Genomic DNA, 24,938 nt, shown 5'->3' with positions numbered 1-24,938 from the left:
TACAAAAGGATTACTTATTGAATAAAAATTTTTGATTATATTTATTCTGTTAATGAGGATGAAAGAAGTGAAAGATTATTCGGGTTATTTATAAAAATTGTCAAAATTTTAAATATCTAACATTATTATTGATTGAAGAAGATACAAATATTTTAGAAAAGAAAAATTATTAATTAATTGTCAAAATTTAAATGGATTACAATTTGTATTAAAAGATGAAATTGATTGGGATAATTTATTTAAAGTATTATCAAAATCATCACCAATAGTTTATTTAAATTTATTTTTAAAAATTATAGTCCAATTAAATTTGAGTCCTTAAAATTATTTCTTAATAACTGGAAAGGTGTAACCGTGTAATTCCTATAATATTAGTATATTACAATTATATATTATGGATACAGGAATAAGAAATTTGTTAGAAAAATATGAAGCAGAAGAAATAGTAGTTCATTTAAATGGTTGGTAATGTTCTAATTTAAATTTTACGATTGATTTGTGTAGAATTTTTTTTTTTAATAAAATAAGATTTAATATGTATTGATATTCGTAAATTGAATTTATTTTTATAAAAATATCTATTTTTTCTTAAAGCCATTTAAGTATTCTTTTCTCAGTCTTTAATCAGTCCTTTTACATTTGGTATAAGAAGTAACATTAAAAAGATATTATTATATCGAAATTTCCAAAATGGGTGTCTTTATTAGTTTAATTCAACAAACATCACATGATAAAAATTTGATACTAAACGCTATAAACGTAACTTTTAAAGCCAAATTCTATACTCGAATCATAAATTTTTACATTTAAGAAAAAAAATAACAAGTATAGGTACAAATTAACGAAACTAGTTAATATCATAATAGTAGTATTTACTGAAACCCAAACAATATCGTTAAGATCATCTTAACAACCCCGTTTTGATATTGTAACAATATCAAACTGATAAACAATTTCATTACAATATCATCATGATATCACTTATCGTTACGATATTGCATCGACATTTTTTTGATATCTTATGATAAATATCAAAACAAGATCGTTAAGATAATCTTAACGATATCGTTAATAATATCACTATTTTGATATTGAAGTGATATCGTTTAAAATAATGAAATTTCTGTAAAGTATTCAGTTCTCTTCAATAGTATCGGTTCATAATAAAACTGAACCAAGTGAGTTGACCACATCCCTAGGTGTCCCCGTCTAATATACTCCAACAAAGACCATTGTAATGCGGAGTGACATCAGAGCCATAAAACTCCAATCAAACTATCCTACGATATGGTTAACAAATTACAAAACAATAAAAATAAAATTAACTAAACTACGAACAATTCCACAAGGAACTCATTATAGCAATGTGGTGGCTACCGAGTTACAATTCCAAAATATTAGGCATCCATATCCCTCCCCGCTTGGAGACTTTATCTGTGATGACTGTGATGTGAGGGTCCGTAATTTTATCTTCTTATTTCGCTGGTCAAATAACTATCACTGCGCTAGTTAAATCAAAAGCCGCTGATTTAAATTCATGCCGGGCATATGGATAATCGAATCAAAATCGAATCTCACTTGTGAAGAGAAAATTGAAATTAAACAAAAAAATTAATTCAATATTGCATCCAAAAATTAAATGCATGATTTAAAATATTTTCAAAAAAGAAAAATTGATCGATAATGGCCTTCAAAAACTTAAAAATGATGAAATGATTGACAACGATAGATTTTTTAATAGTTTTTACAATTTTAATTCAGAATTTATATATTTACTGATCATGGAATTAATTATTAAAGCTTAAAATGGATTATCTTTTAAGGAACAAAAAATCGAATCTACAAAGGTTCGATAATTGATTCCAATCCCTAACCGGGCATCTTTTTTGTTCCGCAATGATTGACTCCTCAAAATAAATTAATTCATTCTTTTCTATCCCGTAAGGCTGTAACCTTCCATTTATAGCGAAACTTATTGCACTGCGCCGCTCCAAACTTTAGGAAAATTTTTTGAACCAAAAATAAAAGACCATAATATAAAAACATATAATCGGAACTAAAGAAGCTGAAAAGAGAGTTCTTCGAAGAAAGACATCTTTTTTGACTTTTTTGTAAAAACCTTTATTGAAAAACAACTCCAAACCCTTTTTACAAACTTCAAGATGAACAAGTTTGTTGCTACAAAACCATAAAACTCCTAAAAAATAACATCTTCCCTTCATAAATCCCTATAAAAAATATGTATACGGAAAGGATACGTTTTGTATACATTTTATGTACGTTTCTATAGATTCCGTATACAAATTCCGTATATTTAATAAGTAATTCATTTTTGAACATTTTTTTAAAAAACTAATGTATAAGAAATGTATACGGAAAAAATTAATCATGCGGAATGTATACGGAATTTTTAAACTTAATATTTTTAGAAGATAATTTTACAAAAATTCCGTATCATAACACGAGATCACATGATTGTTTATTGTTTTGTTATGATACGTTTTTTGTTTTTTTATATAAACCCTTACTTTGATGAGTTTGATCTTCCGATCTTCCTTTCTGTCTTTCCTTTCCTTTCTCTTTCTCTTGTCTTATTTTTGTTATTTTTTCTAAATTTTTCTTCTTTCTTCGTCACCCCTTTTAAAAATAATTTTTTTTTTCGTACCTCACTTTAAAAAATTTTTTTTTCGTCACTCTCCTTTGAAAAAAAATTTTTTTTCATCACTCCCTTAAAAAAAAATTTTTTCTTTTATTCCCACTCTTCTTTTTTTTAAAAAAAATTTCTTCTTTCTATTTCTATTTCCTCTTTATAAAAAAATTTTTATTTTTCTAACTTTGACGTCCTCCCTTTAAAAAAAATTTTTTTTTAACTTTCCTAACTTCGTTATCTCTCTTTTTAAAAAAATATTTTTTTTGGTTTATTCTTTATTCCCCTTTCTTCTTTATTTATATTTAATTTCATAGGCCAGCAGATTTTTTTTGTGAGAATATTCAGTTTCTTTTTTTTTTTTTTGTAGATCAGTTTGGGAGTCCTTTTCTTTTTGTAGGATGATTCAGGATTTTTTTCTTTTTTTAGGTCAGTTCAAATTTTTTTTGTTTTTTTGTAAGTTGGGTTCAGATTCTTTTCTTTTTGTAGGTTGTTTCAGTTTTGTTGCTTCAGAGTCTTCTTTTTTTGTAGGTCAGTTTTGGATTTATTTTGTTGTTTTGGTTTCTTTTTCATTAGACGCCTCATAATTCTTTTCTTTTATGTAGGTCAGACATTCTGGAGTTCTCTTTCTTTTTTTGTAGGAATACTGACCTTTGGTGACTTGGACGATTGCAGATGGGGGGTTTTGTTTCCAATCTTTTTTTTTTGTTCTTTTAGGTTATTGACTACAAATGAACCTGATAATTTAGGTTGCAATAGGTGGTTTTAATAAAGAGGGAATTTTCATAATGTATTTGTACTTTGTTTATTTTTTATTTTTTATTTAATTTAATAAAGTGAAATTAGATTTATGTAAATACAATTATAGTAAACTGTAATACAAATAGTAAATTCAGTGACCAAATCGTATAAATTTCGTGATAAAATCAGTGATCAAATCATGTAAATTCCATATAAATCCCGTGCAAATTCCGTATCCAAACCATATTTTTGGTGATACGGAATTGTGCATTTTTCCGTATCCTATTATGATACGTTATTTCTAAGGAAAAAAAATCGTATAAAAACTTTATAAAAAACGTATACAATTTTTTTATAGGGAATTTTATCGAAGCAAATGATCAATAGGAAAAAACGTTTAAATTTTAAAATTATTGTGAATAATTAATTGAATAATTATGACTAAATTTTAGATGTTTTGAATGAAAATAGATATCGAAATTTTTGACAAAATTTCAGTCAATAAATAAATGTTATTTTTTCGAGTAGGGAGACCCGAAATACTGTATATAAAAGGTTAGAGCATCATCGAAAGTCAAAGAAAATTTTGTGAATGACAATAAGAGCCGTAAATAAAAATGTTAAAAACCTGGTTATAAGATTTTCCAAACTAAATCAGACTGTAACATGATCAACCTTAGCCCACGCCAGCTTTTTAGGTTTATACTTGTTGTTATTGACTCAGTATTTTTGTTAAAAAAACTCAAGTTTCTACTTTATATTCGTACTTCTTTCACAGGTGTATATATACGAACAAGTTGGATGCTCCATCGTGACACTTCCATAACTCCTTCATTTTTCTTTCTAAAATTTTTGGACAAATGATCGACGGAAGAACGTTTTGGGCGCAGTATTATATTTAATTAAAGTGTATAAAATTTCCTGTATTTTTATTTAATGCAGTCCGGAATGACGTTAAACTATCACTTCTTTTTATTGGATACTTTATTTTATTTTAGTTTATTGGCTATTTTATAGTTCGAATATCTTCATTGGTTAATTATTTTATATGGGGATCGGGTAATTGATGACGTGATATCCTTGAAATGATCTACATAATCGTGACGAAGAGGAGTAGAATATGAACGAATAATTTATATGAAATCTTAAAAAGGAGATTATAATATTTTAATTGGTTCTTTAATGTTTACACATGAGATTTAGAAATTTCTTGAAATTAATTTTTAGAATTTATCTTTCTTAAATTTTTCATTTTATTATTATCATTTTTATTTTGAAACTCGGGAATTGTTATAATTTTTATCAAATATAATAAAACTTATTTTTATAGCTTATGGTAGTGTTAGAAGTCAGTTCTTATAAGCTTAAAAATAAGCTATACATTAAAAAATGTTTATATTTAATAAAGCAGAAGGTAATTTTAATGATCAACGTATATGTTAAAATCAATCCAATCAGATGTGAATAGAGTATCACTTCACACTGGCGCATACAATCAGACACAAATAAAGGAAAGCAGATTAACCATATAAAACCAAACTTAAAATTAAGGTGTATATTAAAGGGTAAACATTTTATTAATTAAATTCTTCACACACGTTCTATATTGAATTTAGGTCTAATTACAGGTCTATATATACATAAATTTCCAAACTAAAAATGTTTAACATATGCTACATATGCTATATATCCTATATATGCTATATGTTCTATATATTCCATATATACTACATGTTCTATATATCCCATATATGCTACATGTTCTATATATCTCATATATGCTACATGTTCCATATATTCTATATATTCTACATATCGGACATATGCAACATATCGAACATGTCAAACATATTCGACATTTGCTACATTGATCGGCATCACGGGTAGGGATTGGAAAAGATTCGATTAAAATCGTATCTATCGAAAATTGACAAGAATCGATTTTAAATCGATTATCGAATAAAAATCGAATCTATTTATTGTGGCGCAGTATCGTTAATAAATGTTTATTAATAACACAAGTTAGCATTTTGCAGTATTAAACAAGGAAGTATTACGTCATTACGTGATGAAGCAGACGAACTCTTTGTTAGAATAATATGTATTACATCATTTGTAATCAAAATATCAAAAATTTTTTTTAAAGTAACTTTTAAAATGTAATGAAATTTTTATTTGCAGGTGCTTTAAAACGTCGAAAAATTTCTATAGCTTCTAAACTAAATACTTACACGTTTATAATGATAATAATAATAATTTATTAATTAAAGATACGTTTTATTGATTAAAAATATAAATATTAACAATTTTTATTTATTTATTTATTTATGGAAATAACAGAAATAATGAAAATAAAATGAAGAGAATGTGCAATAACAAAAAGAAGAGTAAGAAACAAAATATAATGAAAAAAATAATGAATGAAGATCAACAAAAGAAGTGAAGGGAAGAACAAAATAAATGAAGAGGAATAAAAAGTAATGAAAGAAACAAAGGTGGAGTAAAAAAAATGAAAGAAGCAAAAGAGAGGTGAAAAAGGGATGAAAAAAACGAAGGGGATAAAAAGGAACGAAAAAAATGAAGGAGTGAAAAGGAATGAAAAAAATGAAAGGAACAAAAGAAAATGAAGGCCTTTATAACATATTTTCAGCCCACTTAAAGACAGAAAAAAATTTGCCAACTTCTCTGTCAATTTCTAATCATTTGCATACGCGATATAAAACACGGGGAGTGAAAAGGAGTGAAAGAAACGAGGGACGAGCGAAAAGGAACGAAAAAAAATGAAGTGGAGTGAAAAAGAAATGAAAAATTAAGGAAATAAAAGTAACAATGGAAACAAAAGATAAAAAAATAGTAGGGAATAAAAAAATGAAGGAAACCAACCGACCAAATAAAAACCATAAAAAAAATGAAATATGATAGACAAAATAAAAAAAATAATAAAAAAAAATAAAAGAAAGAACACACCGAGAAGAACTAAGGACCTAAAAGAAAACAAAATAAAGTTAGAAAGGAAATGTAAGGAACAAAATATAAGAAACGAAGTGTAAGAGACAAAATAAAAAAAAAACAAAAACTTCAAAAAATCGTGACTATGTAATACTAAACACACCTTAATTGCAAAGAGCAAAAGACTGAAAGGAGTAAGAACTTAAAGAGAATAAAATAAAGTTAGCAAGAAATAAAATATAAAAACAATAAAAGAAAAAAAAGAAAAACATACCAGCTGAGCGAAGGGTTTAAAGTTGGGAAAGTACTAGAAATAATAAACAAATAAACATTTATTGATGATGATGTAATCGCGTAACCAATCAAAAACGTGGGTGTGATCGGTGAATTTGACATTCTCAAATTATATTACTTTTAATTGAATAAATTCATTAAAATATAAAAATTCTATTATTATAAATAATCTTTTAAGTATAATTATAAATTTGCACCGTAATTTGTATTTTTTGTGAAATATAAATTCGATTAGTTTCGATTATCAAAAATCGAAAATCGAATCTTAAAATCGATATTTGCAAAACGATTAATCGCGATTAATCGATTTTAAAATCGATTCCAATAATGGGAATCGATTCCAATCCCTAATCACGGGTCCAGTTATATCACATGATTGCTGCGCAACATTTTACTGCGTAACAGTAGCAAACGTCTTTATGACGGGCAAATGTTCTACAGTGTAACAGTGCCTAACCTTTTATGTATTGTTGATCATTTATTATATTATCACGTGTGTAAAATGAGCGAGTACTGTGATACACTTAACTTCATCAAAATGAAATATGTTGTGATACATCGAAGTTTTATATAAAGTACTGTGTGTAAATAAGATTATGAATAAAAATATTTTGAAATCCTTCTACATAGAATTTATGTAGAAATGAGGAATTCGTTAAAGGGATGCGTAGAGTGTTCTAATGCAGAGTATAAATGGTGTAAACCATGTCAAATAAAACATTTAAAAGGAAACTTTGCAAATTGGACCAGCCAAATTGATAAATTAATTCAGGAAATGCAATTAAACATTGATGAATATAATGATACAATATTTGAATGGATACCATATTATCAGTTTGATGATATTAAAGAATTAATCAATGAGACACATTTAGCAAAATGGAAGGATGGTCTATTATCATATAGCAATTATAATAAAAAGTATACAAGAGTTTAAAAATATAAAAGTTATTTTAAAACATTTAGTTGGTTCACAAAATATTACTTATAAATTTCTAAATGAGGTATGTAAATTTTCTATAAACTTATTTAAAGTACATTATAATATATTAATACTCATCATTTTCAATAGATTATAGCAAATTATAATAAAGTTGAAGTATATGGTATATCTCAGGATCCTGATACAAAATATTATATTATAATATTAAATATTTAATAAAAGTCAGTATTTGAGAAATTGCTGTATAAAATGTGAGAAGTATAATATAGATCATACACATAACATATGGTATGATAAGTGGTATAGGTGGTGTAAGCATTGCCAAATAAATTGGTTAAAAGAAAATTTCACAAACTGGACTAGTGAAAATAAGCAAACTGATAATTTAACTCAAGAAATGCAAATAAAAATTAGCAACACATTATTTGCTCAATGGATACCATATTATAAGTTTTATAATATTAGTAAAGAGTTATGCAATGCAACATATATATTCAGCAAGATGTAGTAAAGTTGATGATTTATCATATAACTATTATGATGTAGGAAATTCAGGAAATGCAGTTATTTTAAAATATTTAGTTAATCCACAAAATATTACTTATGAATTTTTAGATGAGGTAAGTTGAATTTTCTATGAATTTTAATTTAAAGTACATAATTATATATTGATACACATCATTTCAATAGATTGAAATAAATTACAATAAAGTTAAAGTATATGGTATTTCTCAAGATCCTGATACAAAATATTACATTATAATATTTAATAAAGATCAGTATTTGAAAAATTGCTGTATAAAATGTGGGAAGTATAATATAGATACACATAAAATATGGTGTAAGTGGTGTAAGTGGTGTAAGCATTGCCAAATAAGTTGGTTAAAGGAAAATTTCACAAACTGGACAAGTGAAAATAAACAAATCGATAATTTAATTCAAGAAATGCAATTAAAAATTAATGATACATTATTTGCTAAATGGATACCATACTATCAGTTTTATAATATTAGTAAAGAGCTACTATGTAATGTAACATATTCAGCAAGGTGGAAAGATGATTTATCAAGTGGCTATCATAATATAGGAGATTCAGTTATTTTAAAATATTTAGTTAATCCACGAAATATTACTTATAAATTACTGGATAAGGTATGTAAATTTTCTATAAACTTACTAAAGTACATTATAGTATATTGATATTTATCATTTCAATAGATTATAGCATATTATAATAAAGTTGAAGTATATGGTATATCTCAAGACCCTGATACAAAATATTACATTATAATATTTAGTGGAGATCAGTATTTGGAAAATTGTTGTGTAAAATGTGAAAAGTTTTATACAAATGCAAAGCGTAAATGGTGTAAACCATGCCAAATAAATTGGTTAAAAGAAAATTTCACAAATTGGGCTAGTGAAAATAAACAAATTAATAATATAATTCAAGAAGTACAGTTAAAAATTAATGATTATAATGATATAATATTTGAATGGATACCATATTATCAAATTGTTGATATTGAAAAATTAAGTAATACAACATATTTAGCAAAATGGAAGGATGGTCCATTATGTTGGAATGAAAAAGCATATACAAGAAATTTAGAGAATAAGGTAATTATTTTAAAATATTTAATTATTACACAAAATATTACAAATGAATTACTAGATGAGGTATGTAAACAATTTATTATAAATTAATTTAAAATACATTATGATTTATTGATACTCATCATTTTTTATAGATTAAAACAATAAAAAGATATTATTGGGCGTTTTTTATAAAACTAGTAACAATTTTGTTGATCATTTGTTGATCATTTATTTTTAAATTTATTATAAATTTTGTCACGAGATTTTCTATGGAAATCATTTCTCAATTTGTTATTAAAACACCTGCTGAATTGCCTCGAAATTGAAAATCATTTCTCTTTTTATAAAAAAATTTCCTTTTTGGTAAAAAACTCTCAAATTAATCTTATATAACTTTATGTAAATGACAATGACAATGTCAATGTCAGTGACAATGTCAATGTCAATGACAATGACAATGAAAAAAACTTCTAATGCCAACTTTTCGCAAAAACTCTTCCTGTGCCACTGAAAATACCTGTTAAATTGAGACATCATTCAATATTTGCATGTTTTCATTTGTTTGCTGATCAATTTCGCTATTATAATATTATTTACTGTTGTAGCATTTTCGCTATAATTTAAAAAATTTTTAAATAATTTTAACAAAAAACATTTTATTGTTAATTAATAAATTATAGTTTTTCAATTTAATTTTTAAAATGTTAATTTTAAAATAATACATGTATTATGACAATTTCTCTCTATAAAAAAAATAAAATAAATAAAATAAATAATAAGTAAAGGTTAGAACCATCCAAAAAAACCTTACTGGGTAGTAAATTTTATATGTATTTATTTATCCATTCCTAGGAGATTTTGCAGTGAAAATTAACTATTGATTATACTATAATAAACAGATTTGAAAATTTGAGTAATTCAGAAAGATTTGCATTTTTCAAATTAGAAAAACTTTTAATAGCAGGAGATATAATTTGGCCTATCGGTCATATATGTAATACATATTACCAATTTAAATATAGGATTTCCGATTTTAATATTGCAACATGTGATCATGTATTACGGTTATTAACAAAGAATTTTTTTATTTTTTCAGCTGATTATTTTTTTGTCTTTTCATTTACAAAAACCTAATAAAATAGAAGTAAAATTTTATTTTTTTCCCTTAAATATAAACACAAACATATTTAAATTAAATAACTCAGAATTTAAATATAAACAAATATTATAGTTTGTTTACACATATTTCAAATTATGGTTTGAGCATTTTGGCCAAAGTAAATCTTGCTCTTTAATTAAAAGTAGTTCAGCAAGTTTGAAGCTGTTAAGATATTAATCTACATGAAAGCACAGTTAATATTTTTGGAGTTATTTACATTTTTACATGATAGTACTAAGTTACAAATTTTTTTTACCTTCAGAGCGTATTTTGGGCAGTTTAGTCAAAGTAAATCGACTTCTTATATTAATTGAAAGTTTTTTGGCGGGTCAAAATCTGTTTGGATATTAATTTTCATGAAGGTACAGTTAATACTTGAAGAGTTATTCACGTTTTTCACAACGGTACTCATTCACGAATTTTATTTTTTCCGTTTTGTCACTTTAGAGCGTATTTTGAGCACTTTAGTCAAAGTAAATCGACTTCTTATATTAATTGAAAGTTGTTCAGCGAGTTATAATCTGTTTGAATATTAGTTTTCATGAAGGTACAGTTAATACTTGAAGGGTTATTCACGTTTTTCACAACGATACTCATTCACGAATTTTATTTTTTCTGTTTTGTCACTTCAGAGCGTATTTTGAGCATTTTAGTCAAAGTAAATTGACTTCTTATATTAATTAAAAGTTGTTTAGCAATCAAAATCCAATTTTTATGAAAATGCAGTGGAGTAATTTATATTTTTTATGATCATACTATACTGAATTGCAAATAAATTTACATTCTTTAATTTATTTTTAAAATTTAAATTTTTATTTAATATTACTTAATAAAGCATTATTATTTAAAATTAAATTTAATATTACAATATAAATTTTTCTTTATTTTTTACCATACAAAAAAATTGTATATGGATTATGGAATCTACATTTTTATATTGGTAATACACTAACGATCTATGAAATCGGCTGTAAAAGTCACAAATTGGACAGATGTAGCCAAAAATTGGCTATCTGATTTTTTGCCAATTTTTACTTATTCTGATTCTTTTTTTAACGCGTTTATTTATTAAGTTCATAAATGATTACATAATTAACATACTTATTCTGATAATAGGCAGTATATATAAAGTAAATTGCATGTATACAAAAGGTTAACAATAAATGTGAATAAATGAAACTTAATAAATAAATGCAATGTATGAAACATTATAAATTAATGAAATATATTAGTATTAAAAAACAGATGCTATTCTATTATTTGAATTTAATAATAAATATATGAATTTAATTAAGTACTTTAAAATGTGGAATATTAAAAAATATGGAGATTTTATTTTTTTATAAGCATACAGTATGAATATACAGTATAAAAAAAAGATATATCATTTATTGTTTCAAAATATAAATGGATTAATGGAGTTTTTTTCTTTATATAAATCATGTTAAAATCACATCGCAAAATATCTTTTACAAAATAAATATAATTTCGTCCATATTATGTTTCTATATTTTCATATCAATTTTTATTATTTTTTTTTTTTGCCACTATTTTATTAATAGAAAATTTAAAAACAAATTTTTATAGTGATAAAAAAATTATTAAAAACACTAAATAAATAAAAGAATTACAATGATGGAAAAAAAATTGGCTTTGACTGAAAAAGGAATAATATTCATTTAAAAAAAATTTGTAATTACAAAATCTGAAAATAACTGGATAGCTGCATCATTCATTCCAAGAGGATGGGAATAGAAAAATTATTATTAATACAAACTAAGTTTTTTTGTAAAAAAAGTGATTAAAATTTCATTAACCGGAAAATTATATTAGCAATAAAGAATTGTGTATAATATGACCCGACCGCCAATCAAATAACATGGACAGATCATGTTACATACAGATGGTGGCCTAAATGATCCGGCCACTTTTCAAAATTAAAAAATTTTTATATGTTTTATAAAATGAAAATAAAAATTTAACATGTTCATTACGCCTTCCTTTATTGAATTTTACAAAAATTTAATAATTAATTCTATATCCATTCGCGAAAATAACAGCATTGACCCTTTAGGCATACTATCAATTAATTTTCGATAATATTCAGGAGGGAGATCATCCCATGCAACCTTGACGTATACTTAACATTATCATCATATCTAATATTTTATTAAAATCAATACAAACTATTATATTTATATTTATCTTTATATTATTACCATTTAACATGTTACAGGATTAATTCATTTTGATCATTAAATATAATATTTCTTTAATAAAACTAATAAACTCAAAATAAACCATAAAATTTATTATTTGATAAATATACAAAATACAAATCAACTTTTTAATATAAACCCTATTATATTACTTAAAATATATATAAATAATTACTGAATAATGCAATAATTATATTATAACTCACTAACAATACCAAATTACCCTAGTTATAGAATATTATAATATACTACAAATATATGGAATATCACAAAATCCTAGTACAAAAGATTACATTATAGTATTTAGTGGAGATCAGTATTTGGAAAATTTCTGTGTAAAATGTGAAAAGTATTATACAAATGCAAAGTGTAAATGGTGTAAACCATGTCAAATAAATTGGTTAAAAGAAAATTTCACAAATTGGACTAGTGAAAATAAACAAATTAATAATATAATTCAAGAAGTACAGTTAAAAATTAATGATTATAATGATACAATATTTGAATGGATACCATATTATCAAATTGTTGATATTAAAGATTTAAGTAATACAATATATTTAGCAAAATGGAAGGATGGTCCATTATATTGGAATGGGAAAGTATATACAAGAAATTTAGAAAATAAGGCAATTATTTTAAAATATTTAGTTAATGCACAAAATATTACAAATGAATTACTAGATGAGGTATGTAAATTTCTATAAACTTACTTAAAGTACATTATAATATATTGATATTTATCATTTTAATAGATTATAGCATATTATAATAAAGTTGAAGTATATGGCATATCTCAAGATCCTGATACAAAATATTACATTATAATATTTAATGGAGATCAGTATTTGGAAAATTGCTGTGTATGTGAAAAGTATTATACAAATGCAAAGCGTAAATGGTGTAAACCATGCCAAATAAATTGGTTAAAAGTAAATTTCACAAATTGGACTAGTGAAAATAAACAAATTAATAATATAATTCAAGAAGTACAGTTAAAAATTAATGATTATAATGATACAATATTTGAATGGATACCATATTATCAAATTGTCGATATTAAAGATTTAAATAATACAATATATTCAGCAAAATGGAAGGATGGTCCATTATATTGGAATGGAAAAGCATATACAAGAAATTTAGAAAATAAGGCAGTTATTTTAAAATATTTAGTTAATGCACAAAATGAATTACTAGATGAGGTAAGTAATAAATTTATTATAAATTAATTTAAGTACATTATAATATATTAATACTCATCATTTAATAGATTACAGCATATTATAATAATCTTCAAATATATGGAATATCACAAAAACCTAGTACAGAAGATTACATTGTAGTCCTTAATCAAGAACAGTATATTAAAATTTTTTGTAATAAATGTACTAATAAATATGTAAATACAGAATATAAATGGTGTGAAGCATGTCAAAAAAGTTATTTGAAAAAAAAATTTACAAACTGGACCAGTGATAACAAACAAATTGATAGATTAATTCAAGTAATGCAATTAAAAATTAATGATGTTAAAGATATAATATTTGAATGGATACCATATAATCAGTTCTCTGATATTAAAGAAATAGGCAAAGGTGGTTTTGCTAGGGTATATTCAGCAAAATGGAAGGATGGTCCATTATATTGGAATAAAAAAAAATATACAAGAGATTCAAACAAAACAGTGGCTTTAAAATGTTTAAATAATTCTCAAAATATTTCCAATAAATTTCTTAATGAGGTATAAAATCTTTATATAAAATTTGAATACTTTTCCTTAAATATGATAATTAACTACTACGTTTTTTAGGTTGAAGCATACTCAATTAATAATTTAAATAATACAGATAATTCTGGTGAAATTCTAAAAATATTTGGTATATCTCAAAATCCAGATACTAAAGATTACATTATGGTTCTTCAACATGCAAGAGGGGGAAATTTTAATAATTGGTTAAACAATAATTATAAAAACTTTAATTGGTCCTATAAATTAAAAGTGTTAAATAATATTATTAATGGTCTTAAAGAAATCCACCAAAAACAGTTGGTTCATCGTGATTTACACACAGGGAATATATTATTTAAGGATACTTATTATTGGGTTACTTCAAACTATATTTCAGATATGGGATCAAGTGGAGAAGTTGATAATATGGATGAAACAAATATTTATGGAGTTATGCCTTATGTAGCTCCTGAAGTATTAAGAGGAAGTACTTATACTGAAGCAGCAGATGTATATAGCTTTGGCATGATTATGTATTTTGTGGCAACTGAGAAACAACCATTTGCCAATCGTGCACATGATGGATTATTAGCATTAGATATATGTAATGGAATTAGACCTGAAATAAACGAGCAAGAAGCACCTAAGTGCTATATTGATTTAATGACAAAGTGTTTGGATACAAACCCAGCCAATAGATTAAATGTTAATGAAGTAGAAGAATCAATTAAGTTATTTTATGAAGATCAATTCAAAGCAGCAGAAGAATATAGATTAAATAATAATGATGGGGATAAAGATAATCAGTCAACTCATCCTCAAGCCATTTATACATCTAGATTACTTAATCCTTTTACAAAAAGTCTTCCAAAATACACGGATGATAATACTGATTGCTTGGACTGTGCAATTTAATAGAGGTAAACTTTATAATTATTTGGAAGAATTAGTTTGGTTTATAATGAGAAATTATTTTAAATTTTCTTTTTTTAAGATAGTAACTTTTAATATTATAAATTTTGGTTCAACACTGATTATAGAGTAACATGTAAACCTTTCTTTACATAAATAAAATCAGTATGTAATTGGACAGCTCAATTTAAATAATAATTGTTCTAAGTGTTACTTGTTTCAGTCCAGAAAATATATTTAGAGATGCCTTAAAAGTAAACAATTATATGTCCATTTAAAGGATCCTTCTGTAAAGTATAAATGAGAAGTTAAAAAATTTGTATATCGTTACTCCATATTTATCAACAAATTTTAATATTCTTTTCAGTATGTAATAAAAAGTTGTAAATTTATATTATAGTTGTCCTCATAAGTTCATATAATTATTATTTTTGTCTGTTGTACTAGAATAGATAATAGTGGCGAAGAACTTCTCGCATTCAATACGCTTGATGTTACGTTATGAACCATGTTGCATATTTCAATGATCCCATGATCACTAGATAATAGACGTTATCGCTGTTATCGCTAAATAATTTAGGATTATGACTAAGAATTAGACAAATCCTTTAAATTAATGGTAAGTCATTACCGAATAATTATTTTCACATTTTTCTATTATATGTCTGTTGCAATTTATGAGCGATGTTTAAAAATATAGTACCGAACGTCAGTGTTGAATTAGAACTGACAAATATGTAAAGAATCACCTCTGTTTGGTGAAACAGAACGTGAGATCGGAACATTTATGTTTTAATTATAAATTTGTTAAAAAGTACAAATAATTGTGCTCAGACTATATATTATATAATATTTGGCATAATACATCGTCCGCGTTTAATATGAATAAAAAAAATAAGAGCTTTTCCGACCTTTTTTAAGAACAATGGTGTATTTATACAAAGACGTGTTTTATTCAATATTTGATGAATTAAAAGATGACAAAAAATATATCCTTTACTTAGTATGTAACAGCAGTGCCAATTTTATGGAAAAATCCTATACGAATTAATAATCTTAATTATCTATCTGAAAAAGCAGTATGTACATTCTTTATGTAGAATTAAGAGAATATTTAAAGAGTCAAAAAATTTATACGGAAACATATCAACATCCTTTGTTTAATTAATTACATTATTAACTTCTGGAGATATTTAGGCTATTACTGAACCGCCCAACGTGCTTATTAAAAGAAATCCCAACGTGTCTATCATAAGAAATGAGATATTAAAATTATTTATTAACAAGAATACAAAGTTTACTCATTTTTCTATTTACATAAAATTGACCAGAGTATTTTAGAAGGATTAGCTAGAATATGTAAGTCAATTAAAAAATTAGTATTTGATATTATTTGTACATTGGACGCATAGAAATTTGGAAAAATAAAGTGAACAAAGCGTGTATATTTATGTTGAGTTTAACCGCGCCACTCACATGATACTATGACTTTATCACCATGTGATATTGAGTACACAATTAACTACGCGTCTTATATCCTTATATCTCAGCAGGATGATAGGATGATAAGATACGTCATTAACTTTATCCATAATTATTATAAAATTACACAATTAACTACGCATCGGGCTAATTATTTCATATGATTTCTAAAATAATTAATTCTGAGAACTTTCTCTCGGATGTTCCCTTTTGATTATTTAACCAATTTAGTAATAAGAGTGCTATAATTACGTCAATTTCATTAACAAATCTTTAGTATAATGCCGGCATCTTCCCGTTTGCTTGTCATATTTTATTTTTTATTAATAAATCATTGTATCATATTCAAAAAAAATATAAAATGCGCGAAAAATTCTCTCAAAAAAAAAAATATAGCAATATGAATCAATTTTTTCCTACTAGTGAACAAATACAAAATCTTGCTAATAGAGCAAGAGATGGTGCAATTGTTCAAATATTAACTGGAAAAGATTTACTTAAACCGAGCTTAGAACGTAAATTGCTATTGGATAATCAACATTGTACAATTAATGTTGACGAAATTTGGGCGCATTTAACAACGTCACAACAAGAGTATCTTAAGAATCTCGCAGATAACATAAATAGGATTCGGAATTCTGCCAATATAGAGTCAATAGTTCGAATAAATACGCCACAAACCGCAAATACCACTTTAGGAAATGATTTTTTAAACGGAACAAATTTTCATGAAGATAAAGATAAGAGTATAGAATCTTTGATTTTACCTTTAGGTATGATTTACAAAATATTCTTTCACGTCTCGAGCTTTCGTTAAAGTATTAAAACACCATTTGTTTCATTATTACATTTAGGTATGGTTTACGAAAGTTCCTTTCAATAATAAACGCCATTTATTTCACTATTTAGGTATGTTTAACGGAGTGAAATTTTATTAAAGGTTCTCTCATAAAGTATTCAATATTAACCTTTTACTGTTACCTTTAGGTATGGTTTTACGAAGATCCTTTCAATATTTCACTTCACAATCACTATTACCATATAAGAATAAGTCTTTTTTTAAGAATATTATGTTTAATAATACTTTATTATTTATTGTGTGTATAACGTAAAATTTTTCGAATTTTAAACATATATCTATCATTATTAATAAAATTTAAGTTTTATAAGATTTCTCTAAATATATATCTATCTTAAAAATTTGTATTTGTATTTTCTTAATTTTCAAATATTTTGTTACAAAAGGTAGAGAGTAAATAAAAAATAATTGTTTTTCATAATTTCATAAGTATTATTTAAAAATGTGTATCACTATTATTAACCACTTTTTTTTTAGCAAGAAAAAAAAATAAAATGAATATTATGATAGAATATAAAAAAAGGAACTAATTGTGCAACCTTTTTTTAGTCGGGATAAGCACATTGTAACTTAAAAAAAAAATTTGTAATAATATAAAATTTATAATATTCATTAAAGCCTTCACCTTGAAGGTACATTCACAAAATGTTCATATAAATTATTCTAAAAAGAGTGACCATTTATTTATATAAAAGATACAGGTTGCAGAATTATTCAAAAGTTTATTGTCGATGTGTCGTTAAAGTTCTTACTTGAAAGGACTATCACTTCCAATTTCGGAGTGAAAATTGCTCATTTCGTCCCTTTTTCGGATATATCGTCAGTAACGCGCATCATAATAATTTAAAGTTGATTATAAATGATTTTGATAAAATGCAAGCATCCGAGTCCAAAATGATCAAGTATAAGACAGTAGTAAGACTTCTTTGTTTGAAGAAGGTGGTTCTCAAATAACGGCACGTCGATCATTTTTCACATTTTTATGGATTTTTTTTTATTATTTTTGATAACGAGAAGTTGAAAAATATTCTGATGTTTTTATAAGAAAATTCCTAATTAAAAAAAACTGACGTATAATTTTGATCACTATATCGATCCCTGACTTTGATATGATTTTTAATAGATCATAGTGTCTTAGATATTTTTTAATGATGACAATTTTGTGTAACTGTGTAACTAATTAACGTTATATTAATTAATTTCAATATAACTCATTATGCTCCAATATTTATGTTGTTTGCGTTAGCACTCGGTGAACGGGCATGAGCGCTAATGAATGAAAGTATTAACGGTAAAAGCCGTGTTTTTGCGTTCCCGAGTCCAAACTCTTTTAGGTATGATGAAAACCAAATTAATCACACAAAGCCTCCCCTTTTTTGATAAGGCGTAGTAGATGAATGATCTACATTTTAATGAATGGTTTGAATCAAAAAAAAAACCCTCCATCCTCCCCCAAAAAATGTTTTTGAAAGTAATTTTTAAATGAAAGTTTTCCGGTTACTTATCACATGTGATATACCATGCATCACCGGAATTACATTTAACCTTTAATTGTGTCTTAATCGAAGTAATTTCATTATATCAAGTGAGATCACCGCTTATACCTTCAATAAAAGTCGATTTTATTCGCAAAAAAAAAAGTTTCTTGTGGACATTTTATGCGAAATTGATTTTTCCTGCATTATACAATCATAAAGATGATCTATAAATGTCTAATGCATAAGTATGTATAATAAGACTAATCATTTTCTTAATATAGAAAATTTTATAATAACATAATTATTTGATAAAAATAATCTTGATTTTTATTTTGTTTTTTTTTTAAAAAAAGATGTTTATTCGATAATTATAATTGAGTCAGCCTAAAAATAATCGATAAATTTAAACAATAATAACAATAAATTAATGTGGACATCGCGGGGTGTGATCTCCATATTTATCAATCATATATCTTACTTTTAAATATACTGTATCATGCGATTGTCAGCGACTGTCCAATCTAATAAAATCGTACCATCTTCCCAAAAACCTCCGACAATTTAACCGGATATCCTTAATAAATTAACCGATTCCAACTTATGATATATGCACATATTTTTACGAAAGGTCGCCGACAATTTAAGATTAATTGTCATTTTCCGGGTGTTACGTTAAATTAAATTTTTTTGAAACTTCTAATTTCGCATAAATTATTAATTTTTTACTCGTCCAATTTCCTAAAAAGAAAAATTGTTCACATTGTTCACAAGATTTAGTAAACAAATATCATCATAGTTAGTAAATATAACCGTAATTATTCATAACGCTTTAGGTTAATCTATTTGTTGATTGGCTATAGTAACAATAAAATCAACAACGATTGTTAGAATTCCCTAAACATACAAATCATCACAATAAAATAACTATAATTGTACCAATATCAAATCCATCACAATAATTAAGAATCGTATTTCAGAATAACAATGATCCCGGAGGGCTTAAGACTTTCTGGAAAATGTTTAATTCTTCTTTTTTAGTTTTTAAAATAATAATAAGTTAATAATGTTACTGAAATAAAATTTCCTTCCATTTATCATAAACTCAGTCTGAAAGTGCTATTTCTTAGACAAAAATAATTAATGTCACTCCTAAAAAATAAATTTTGAAAAAATTCTCACATTTTTACCAGGAAATTCAAGAATTTACGGCATTTTATACAATTATACAATTACGGCACATGTTGTAATTAACCGCAGAAATAATTCCAATGACACCTATAAATATACACCTAAATCTTTAAGACTTATGCTTTATGCTTTTAAAAGCAGTCAGTTTTTATACGGGCAGCAAGTTAATATATTGAATATATATATATATATAAATTGTTGCATCGTAATCGATCACCATAGAGTGATCGAAGTGTTGGTAAAATTATCCTAGTGCGGGCCAAAATTATGACTTTGACCAATGCCCGACACTATAATTGTTCTGGCCAGCATTATTGGTCACGTGCATTTTGAATTTTTCATATTTCAAAATTTATATAAAAAAAAGATATTGCAGGTAATTTACATGGTAATATTATGTACGTAATATTGGAAATATTTTAATATAAAATGCATCAAAGGTATTTTTAATAAATATAATGATAAATAAATTATAATTATCGCACAGCCCTATAGGATAATGCTGATTTTATTTGACCGATCTTTTTATTACCGTAAAATATTGATATCAATAGTTTATTTGCATACAAGCGTACGATAATATAGATATTGTACGGCATACGTCATACTTAAGAGCGAAAACATTTTACTGTCTCGATCACATAATCACATGCACCCGTTGTCGATCGGTAAACGGGTTGAAATTAATATATTTTTAAAATGTTTTTTTTTAAAAAAAAATTTTATTCTAACATTTAATTATATTGTTGAAATTTAATCTTTAGAAGAACTAATTATTTTATTTTATTATTTTTATTTTTAATAAGGAAAAAAAAAATGTTATGATTTTGTTATACTTTAAATTACTTTTAGGGTAACGTAATGGAAACATCATAAATTTATTTTATTTTTTATTATGTCATACAACAGAAAATAATAAAATAAAAATAAAAAAATAAAAAAATGAATAGTACATATACGGAAAGGAGTAAAAAGTAAAAAAGTGAAAGACTAACCAAAAATGACAAAAAAAAAAAAATAGTGATGATCATTGAAAAAATAAATTTCATTTACGGTTTACGTAAGATGTTTACATTTTACACGTACGTAAAACGAAAAAAATTAAAAGAAAAAAAAATAAAAAATCACATCATAATTAATAAATAAATCATTGATATATAGTATTTATGGTATTCATTTCTCATTCACTATCATAATCATAAATCATAATATACTCCATATGGAAAAAAAGAAAGAATTAGAGGGATTATTCCGATTGACTTTATTTTATTTTTTCGGAATTCTTAATTAACATTTGTCATCAGACAAAATGACTTACATATAATCTAAACAAAAAGATAATCAATCAATTGAATTATCTCATAGGACAAAAAAGTTATCTATTATGATATTTCAAATATATAAGTTATAGACTTACAGGGAACATTATAATAAAGAATATTTTACAGTCTTAATATATGCAATTAAACATTGCTGAATTATTGGAATTATTAAAATAATTAACTGAAATGTGAACTTTATCATAAGAATTATTGTTTCAAAGTCAACACTCATATAATGTTTTTAGATACTGCAAAAAATTTTATAATTTGTGTATTAGATCGTACGCAAAATGTTACCGTAATTTTTCCTAGTGTTTGAAAAAAATGAAGCCATATTGATAAATATGTAAATAAAAAGGCAATAATGATTTTTTTTAAATTTTATTTTATTTTTTTTTTGATTTGCAACGCATTTCTTTATTAAACTTTAGGATAGAACCTACTATTTAATTTACAGAAATACATAGAGACACTCATACTAACATAATATGACCCTATAACAAACCGATTTATCCAAAATAAAACATCACTAAATCAGTAAATCTAATCCCAAACACTTTCCCAATTACTCAATTTCTTCTCTTCTTACTCCTCATCAACTATCTAGGGATTTCCATGGCTTTTGCTACGCGTGCAATGGTAAGCCCATACCTACCGTGCCCTCCTACAAATCTAGAAGCCCTTGGCATATCCTAATCTATCTAATGATTCTAATCGCAAACAACAACGTGGGTACGCCATTATACGGAAATGTGCCCTAACCTAAACAAAGAAGCTAAGCTTATCACTTGTTCAGAAAAAAAGAATAGGAACACCTCCTTTCCAACGCCAAGTACCAACAACCTACAAAACAAAACGTTAGTATGTATTCCCAAGAAACTAAACTAGCCGTAACTCCAGTTGAACGCGAAGCATAAAGCAAGTCGTCCGACGTAGCAGCTCGGTTGGTTCTGCGGTACACTTGTCCAGCCCAATTCCTCAAATTCCACAGGAGATCCATCAAGAAACCTTTTACTTTTTTATCGAAAATTTTTTTCGTGCGAACACGGAGAATAAGGTACTTTCGCACAGACCACGTGATTTGCTGCGGACATGGCCCCAGCTTCGGGTAAATTTGTTGCCGCAATTTTTGTTTACAGTAAATCACCTCGCTTCTCGCTAAATTGTCCGTTACTACTTTTAGAATCCAGCCGCGTGCTAAATTTTTGCTGCGCTGACCGAAAAAATTTGCGACGAAAAATTCCCAAGAAACCACAAAAAAAAAAGGTGGAAGAGTTCAAAAGTAGTTCATTTTTCGACGCATTTCAACATCACCAACTGTTCCTTTATGAACCGTTTGAGGCTAGTTTGGTAGACGTCGCCTATTAGTTTTCAAATTTCTCGGCCAAAAAGTTCCTAGAATTTTTGGACAGGATGATTGGCCTTTTTTAAAAAAATTTTCTTACAAAAAAAATGTCGAATAGAAACATTATTTTATTAGTATTAAAAGGCAATCAATACTTTCTGATCTAGTATAATTTTTTCTTATTGTTTATTCGAATATTAAATGTTGGATATACGAACCAGATAAATGACCAGATATTCGCTAAGTAAATTCAGAACTTAGTATTATTGATTCTAAATACAATAATAATTTTAATGTATTCATTCTTTATATCAACGATAAATTATGAACAAATCATCAAGAAAAAGTGAAAATTAAAATTCCGTCATTATCTTTCAAAATTATATGTACTTGTAATATAGGCTCAAATTTATTAGGCATTTCAACATTTTTTTTGAGATATGATTTATCAAAAATGTAAACATTTATTTGAGTAAGGAATTGAATTTCAGTTTGCTTAGTTACTTCATTAAATCACTTCTCTTCTTTTTGTAATAATATTTATATTCAAGTATTTTAAGATTTTCTTCAAGCTATGTAGCTATTCTGGCATCAATTAAAGGGAAGGTACTTCTTAACAAAATTAATAATTTTGAATTCTCTTCATTACAATTCAAAATTTTTGAGTTGTTTTAATAATTTCATTAAAATATTTAATTAGTATATTATTCATTAAAAAATAAAAGTACCTTCGGAAATCAATATAGAGTATTAGTAATTTGAGTACAGTATTAAATATTGCTCACTTAAAATCTGTATAAAGAGTGCCAAATAATAATATATACATTTTATTATTATGAACTTAATTATTTTCATAAATTCAAATTGAATATAAATCTTGCTTAAATAAACAAAAAATGGTACTAGAAAATGAAAAAAAATTCTAAATACATTTATTAATTAAATTTTTTATTTTATTTTTTAATTACTTGAAATACTTCATAATCTTCTACTTCAAAATTTGCTGGGATTCCTATTTTAGGATAACGATTTCCATTATCATAACCATTATTATAAGACCAAACATTATTTTCACAGAATAAATTACCCATAGTTGGTCCATACCTAGGGCCACAAAAAACAGCATAATTCTGTATACTAACATAACTTCTTTTTGAAGTAGAAATATCTCTTCCATTTGTAAAATTAAATAAAAAACTATCTGCTGTAGTTTTCCAACTGTTACTTTGATCCCAATCAAGTGGATTATACCCACCAATTAATTGTGTAGAATTTTTAATTTTTGCAATCCAAATAGTAGCTCCTTTATTGTCACAATTTCTATGAAAAGATAAAGTATCATTCCCATCCTGACTTGAACGATATAATAATTTAAAGTCACAAGGAATATTTTTTCTATTATAATGTGAAGAATCTTTTTTATCAATCCATGAAGCAAAAATAGGAATATGGTTTGATTCAATCAAGGTTGATTTAATGCTAGGTTTTCTTGAAGGTGTCAAATCATTTTTAGGTTTCATATTAGGAACTATATAAAATTCTAAAAGATTATGAATTAAATCTTGTGGTAAGATATCTTTATAACAATAAACTTTATAAAAGAAATCTGTAGGTTCAATATCATAAAATCGAATTAATGGAATAAATCTATATAATGCTCTCTCAATCTTTGTAATATCTTCTTTATTCCATTTTGATGGTTTATTCTTCACATTTTGTTGAGTAAAACACCATTTTAACAAATTTTCCCAAATTTCAATTTCATCCATATTTAAATCATCTCTTTTTAACAATAATTCTAATAAAGGAGCTTTTAAATTAATAAATTTATCAGAATTGAATAAAACTTTAGGTTCTTCACAGATTTTTTCAAGACAGAAATTCCATAAATCTGTAAATGTTTCATGTTGATAAACAGTTTCAAGAATTCCAGTTGGATCTTGGTATAAAAATTCAGTTTGGTGTTCAATCAAAAATTCTTGAATATGAGAAACTAAAGAATGAATATTAAGCTCATCAACTGCAATTAATAATTTCAATACATCAGGACCTTGTAAATTCTTTAATTC

General features: G+C 25.4%; 3 protein-coding genes across 4 annotated transcripts; all 3 read left to right on the top strand.

Annotated features, from left to right (window-relative positions):
• Positions 1–7,274: 7,274 nt before the first annotated feature.
• OCT59_027052 (uncharacterized protein) lies at positions 7,275–9,281 on the top strand (the record flags this gene model as incomplete). 2 transcript variants are annotated; one of them, XM_066136678.1, is made up of 6 exons in its annotated part: positions 7,275–7,521; positions 7,598–7,635; positions 7,704–7,737; positions 8,040–8,194; positions 8,265–8,726; positions 8,793–9,281. In XM_066136678.1, 6 exons carry the CDS (start codon positions 7,275–7,277, stop codon positions 9,279–9,281), a joined length of 1,425 nt encoding a protein of 474 aa, XP_065993143.1. The 2 variants fall into 2 exon arrangements, with proteins under 2 accessions (XP_065993143.1, XP_065993144.1); XM_066136679.1 differs by lacking the exons at positions 7,275–7,521; positions 7,598–7,635; positions 7,704–7,737 and having other exon boundaries at positions 8,054–8,194.
• Positions 9,282–13,461: 4,180 nt separating this feature from the next.
• OCT59_027051 (uncharacterized protein) lies at positions 13,462–15,198 on the top strand (the record flags this gene model as incomplete). The annotated part of the gene is made up of 5 exons (XM_025329402.2): positions 13,462–13,483; positions 13,539–13,756; positions 13,825–13,953; positions 14,122–14,295; positions 14,365–15,198. 5 exons carry the CDS (start codon positions 13,462–13,464, stop codon positions 15,196–15,198), a joined length of 1,377 nt encoding a protein of 458 aa, XP_025170131.2.
• Positions 15,199–17,077: 1,879 nt separating this feature from the next.
• OCT59_027050 (uncharacterized protein) lies at positions 17,078–17,560 on the top strand (the record flags this gene model as incomplete). The annotated part of the gene is made up of 2 exons (XM_025332576.1): positions 17,078–17,450; positions 17,532–17,560. 2 exons carry the CDS (start codon positions 17,078–17,080, stop codon positions 17,558–17,560), a joined length of 402 nt encoding a protein of 133 aa, XP_025170130.1.
• Positions 17,561–24,938: the final 7,378 nt, after the last annotated feature.

This window comes from Rhizophagus irregularis, chromosome 7 (assembly GCF_026210795.1).
Source record: "Rhizophagus irregularis chromosome 7, complete sequence".
NCBI classification, from domain to species: Eukaryota; Fungi; Glomeromycota; class Glomeromycetes; order Glomerales; family Glomeraceae; genus Rhizophagus; species Rhizophagus irregularis.
The sequence above is the reverse complement of the archived record's forward strand: the minus strand, read 5'-3'. Positions and strand labels throughout refer to the sequence as shown.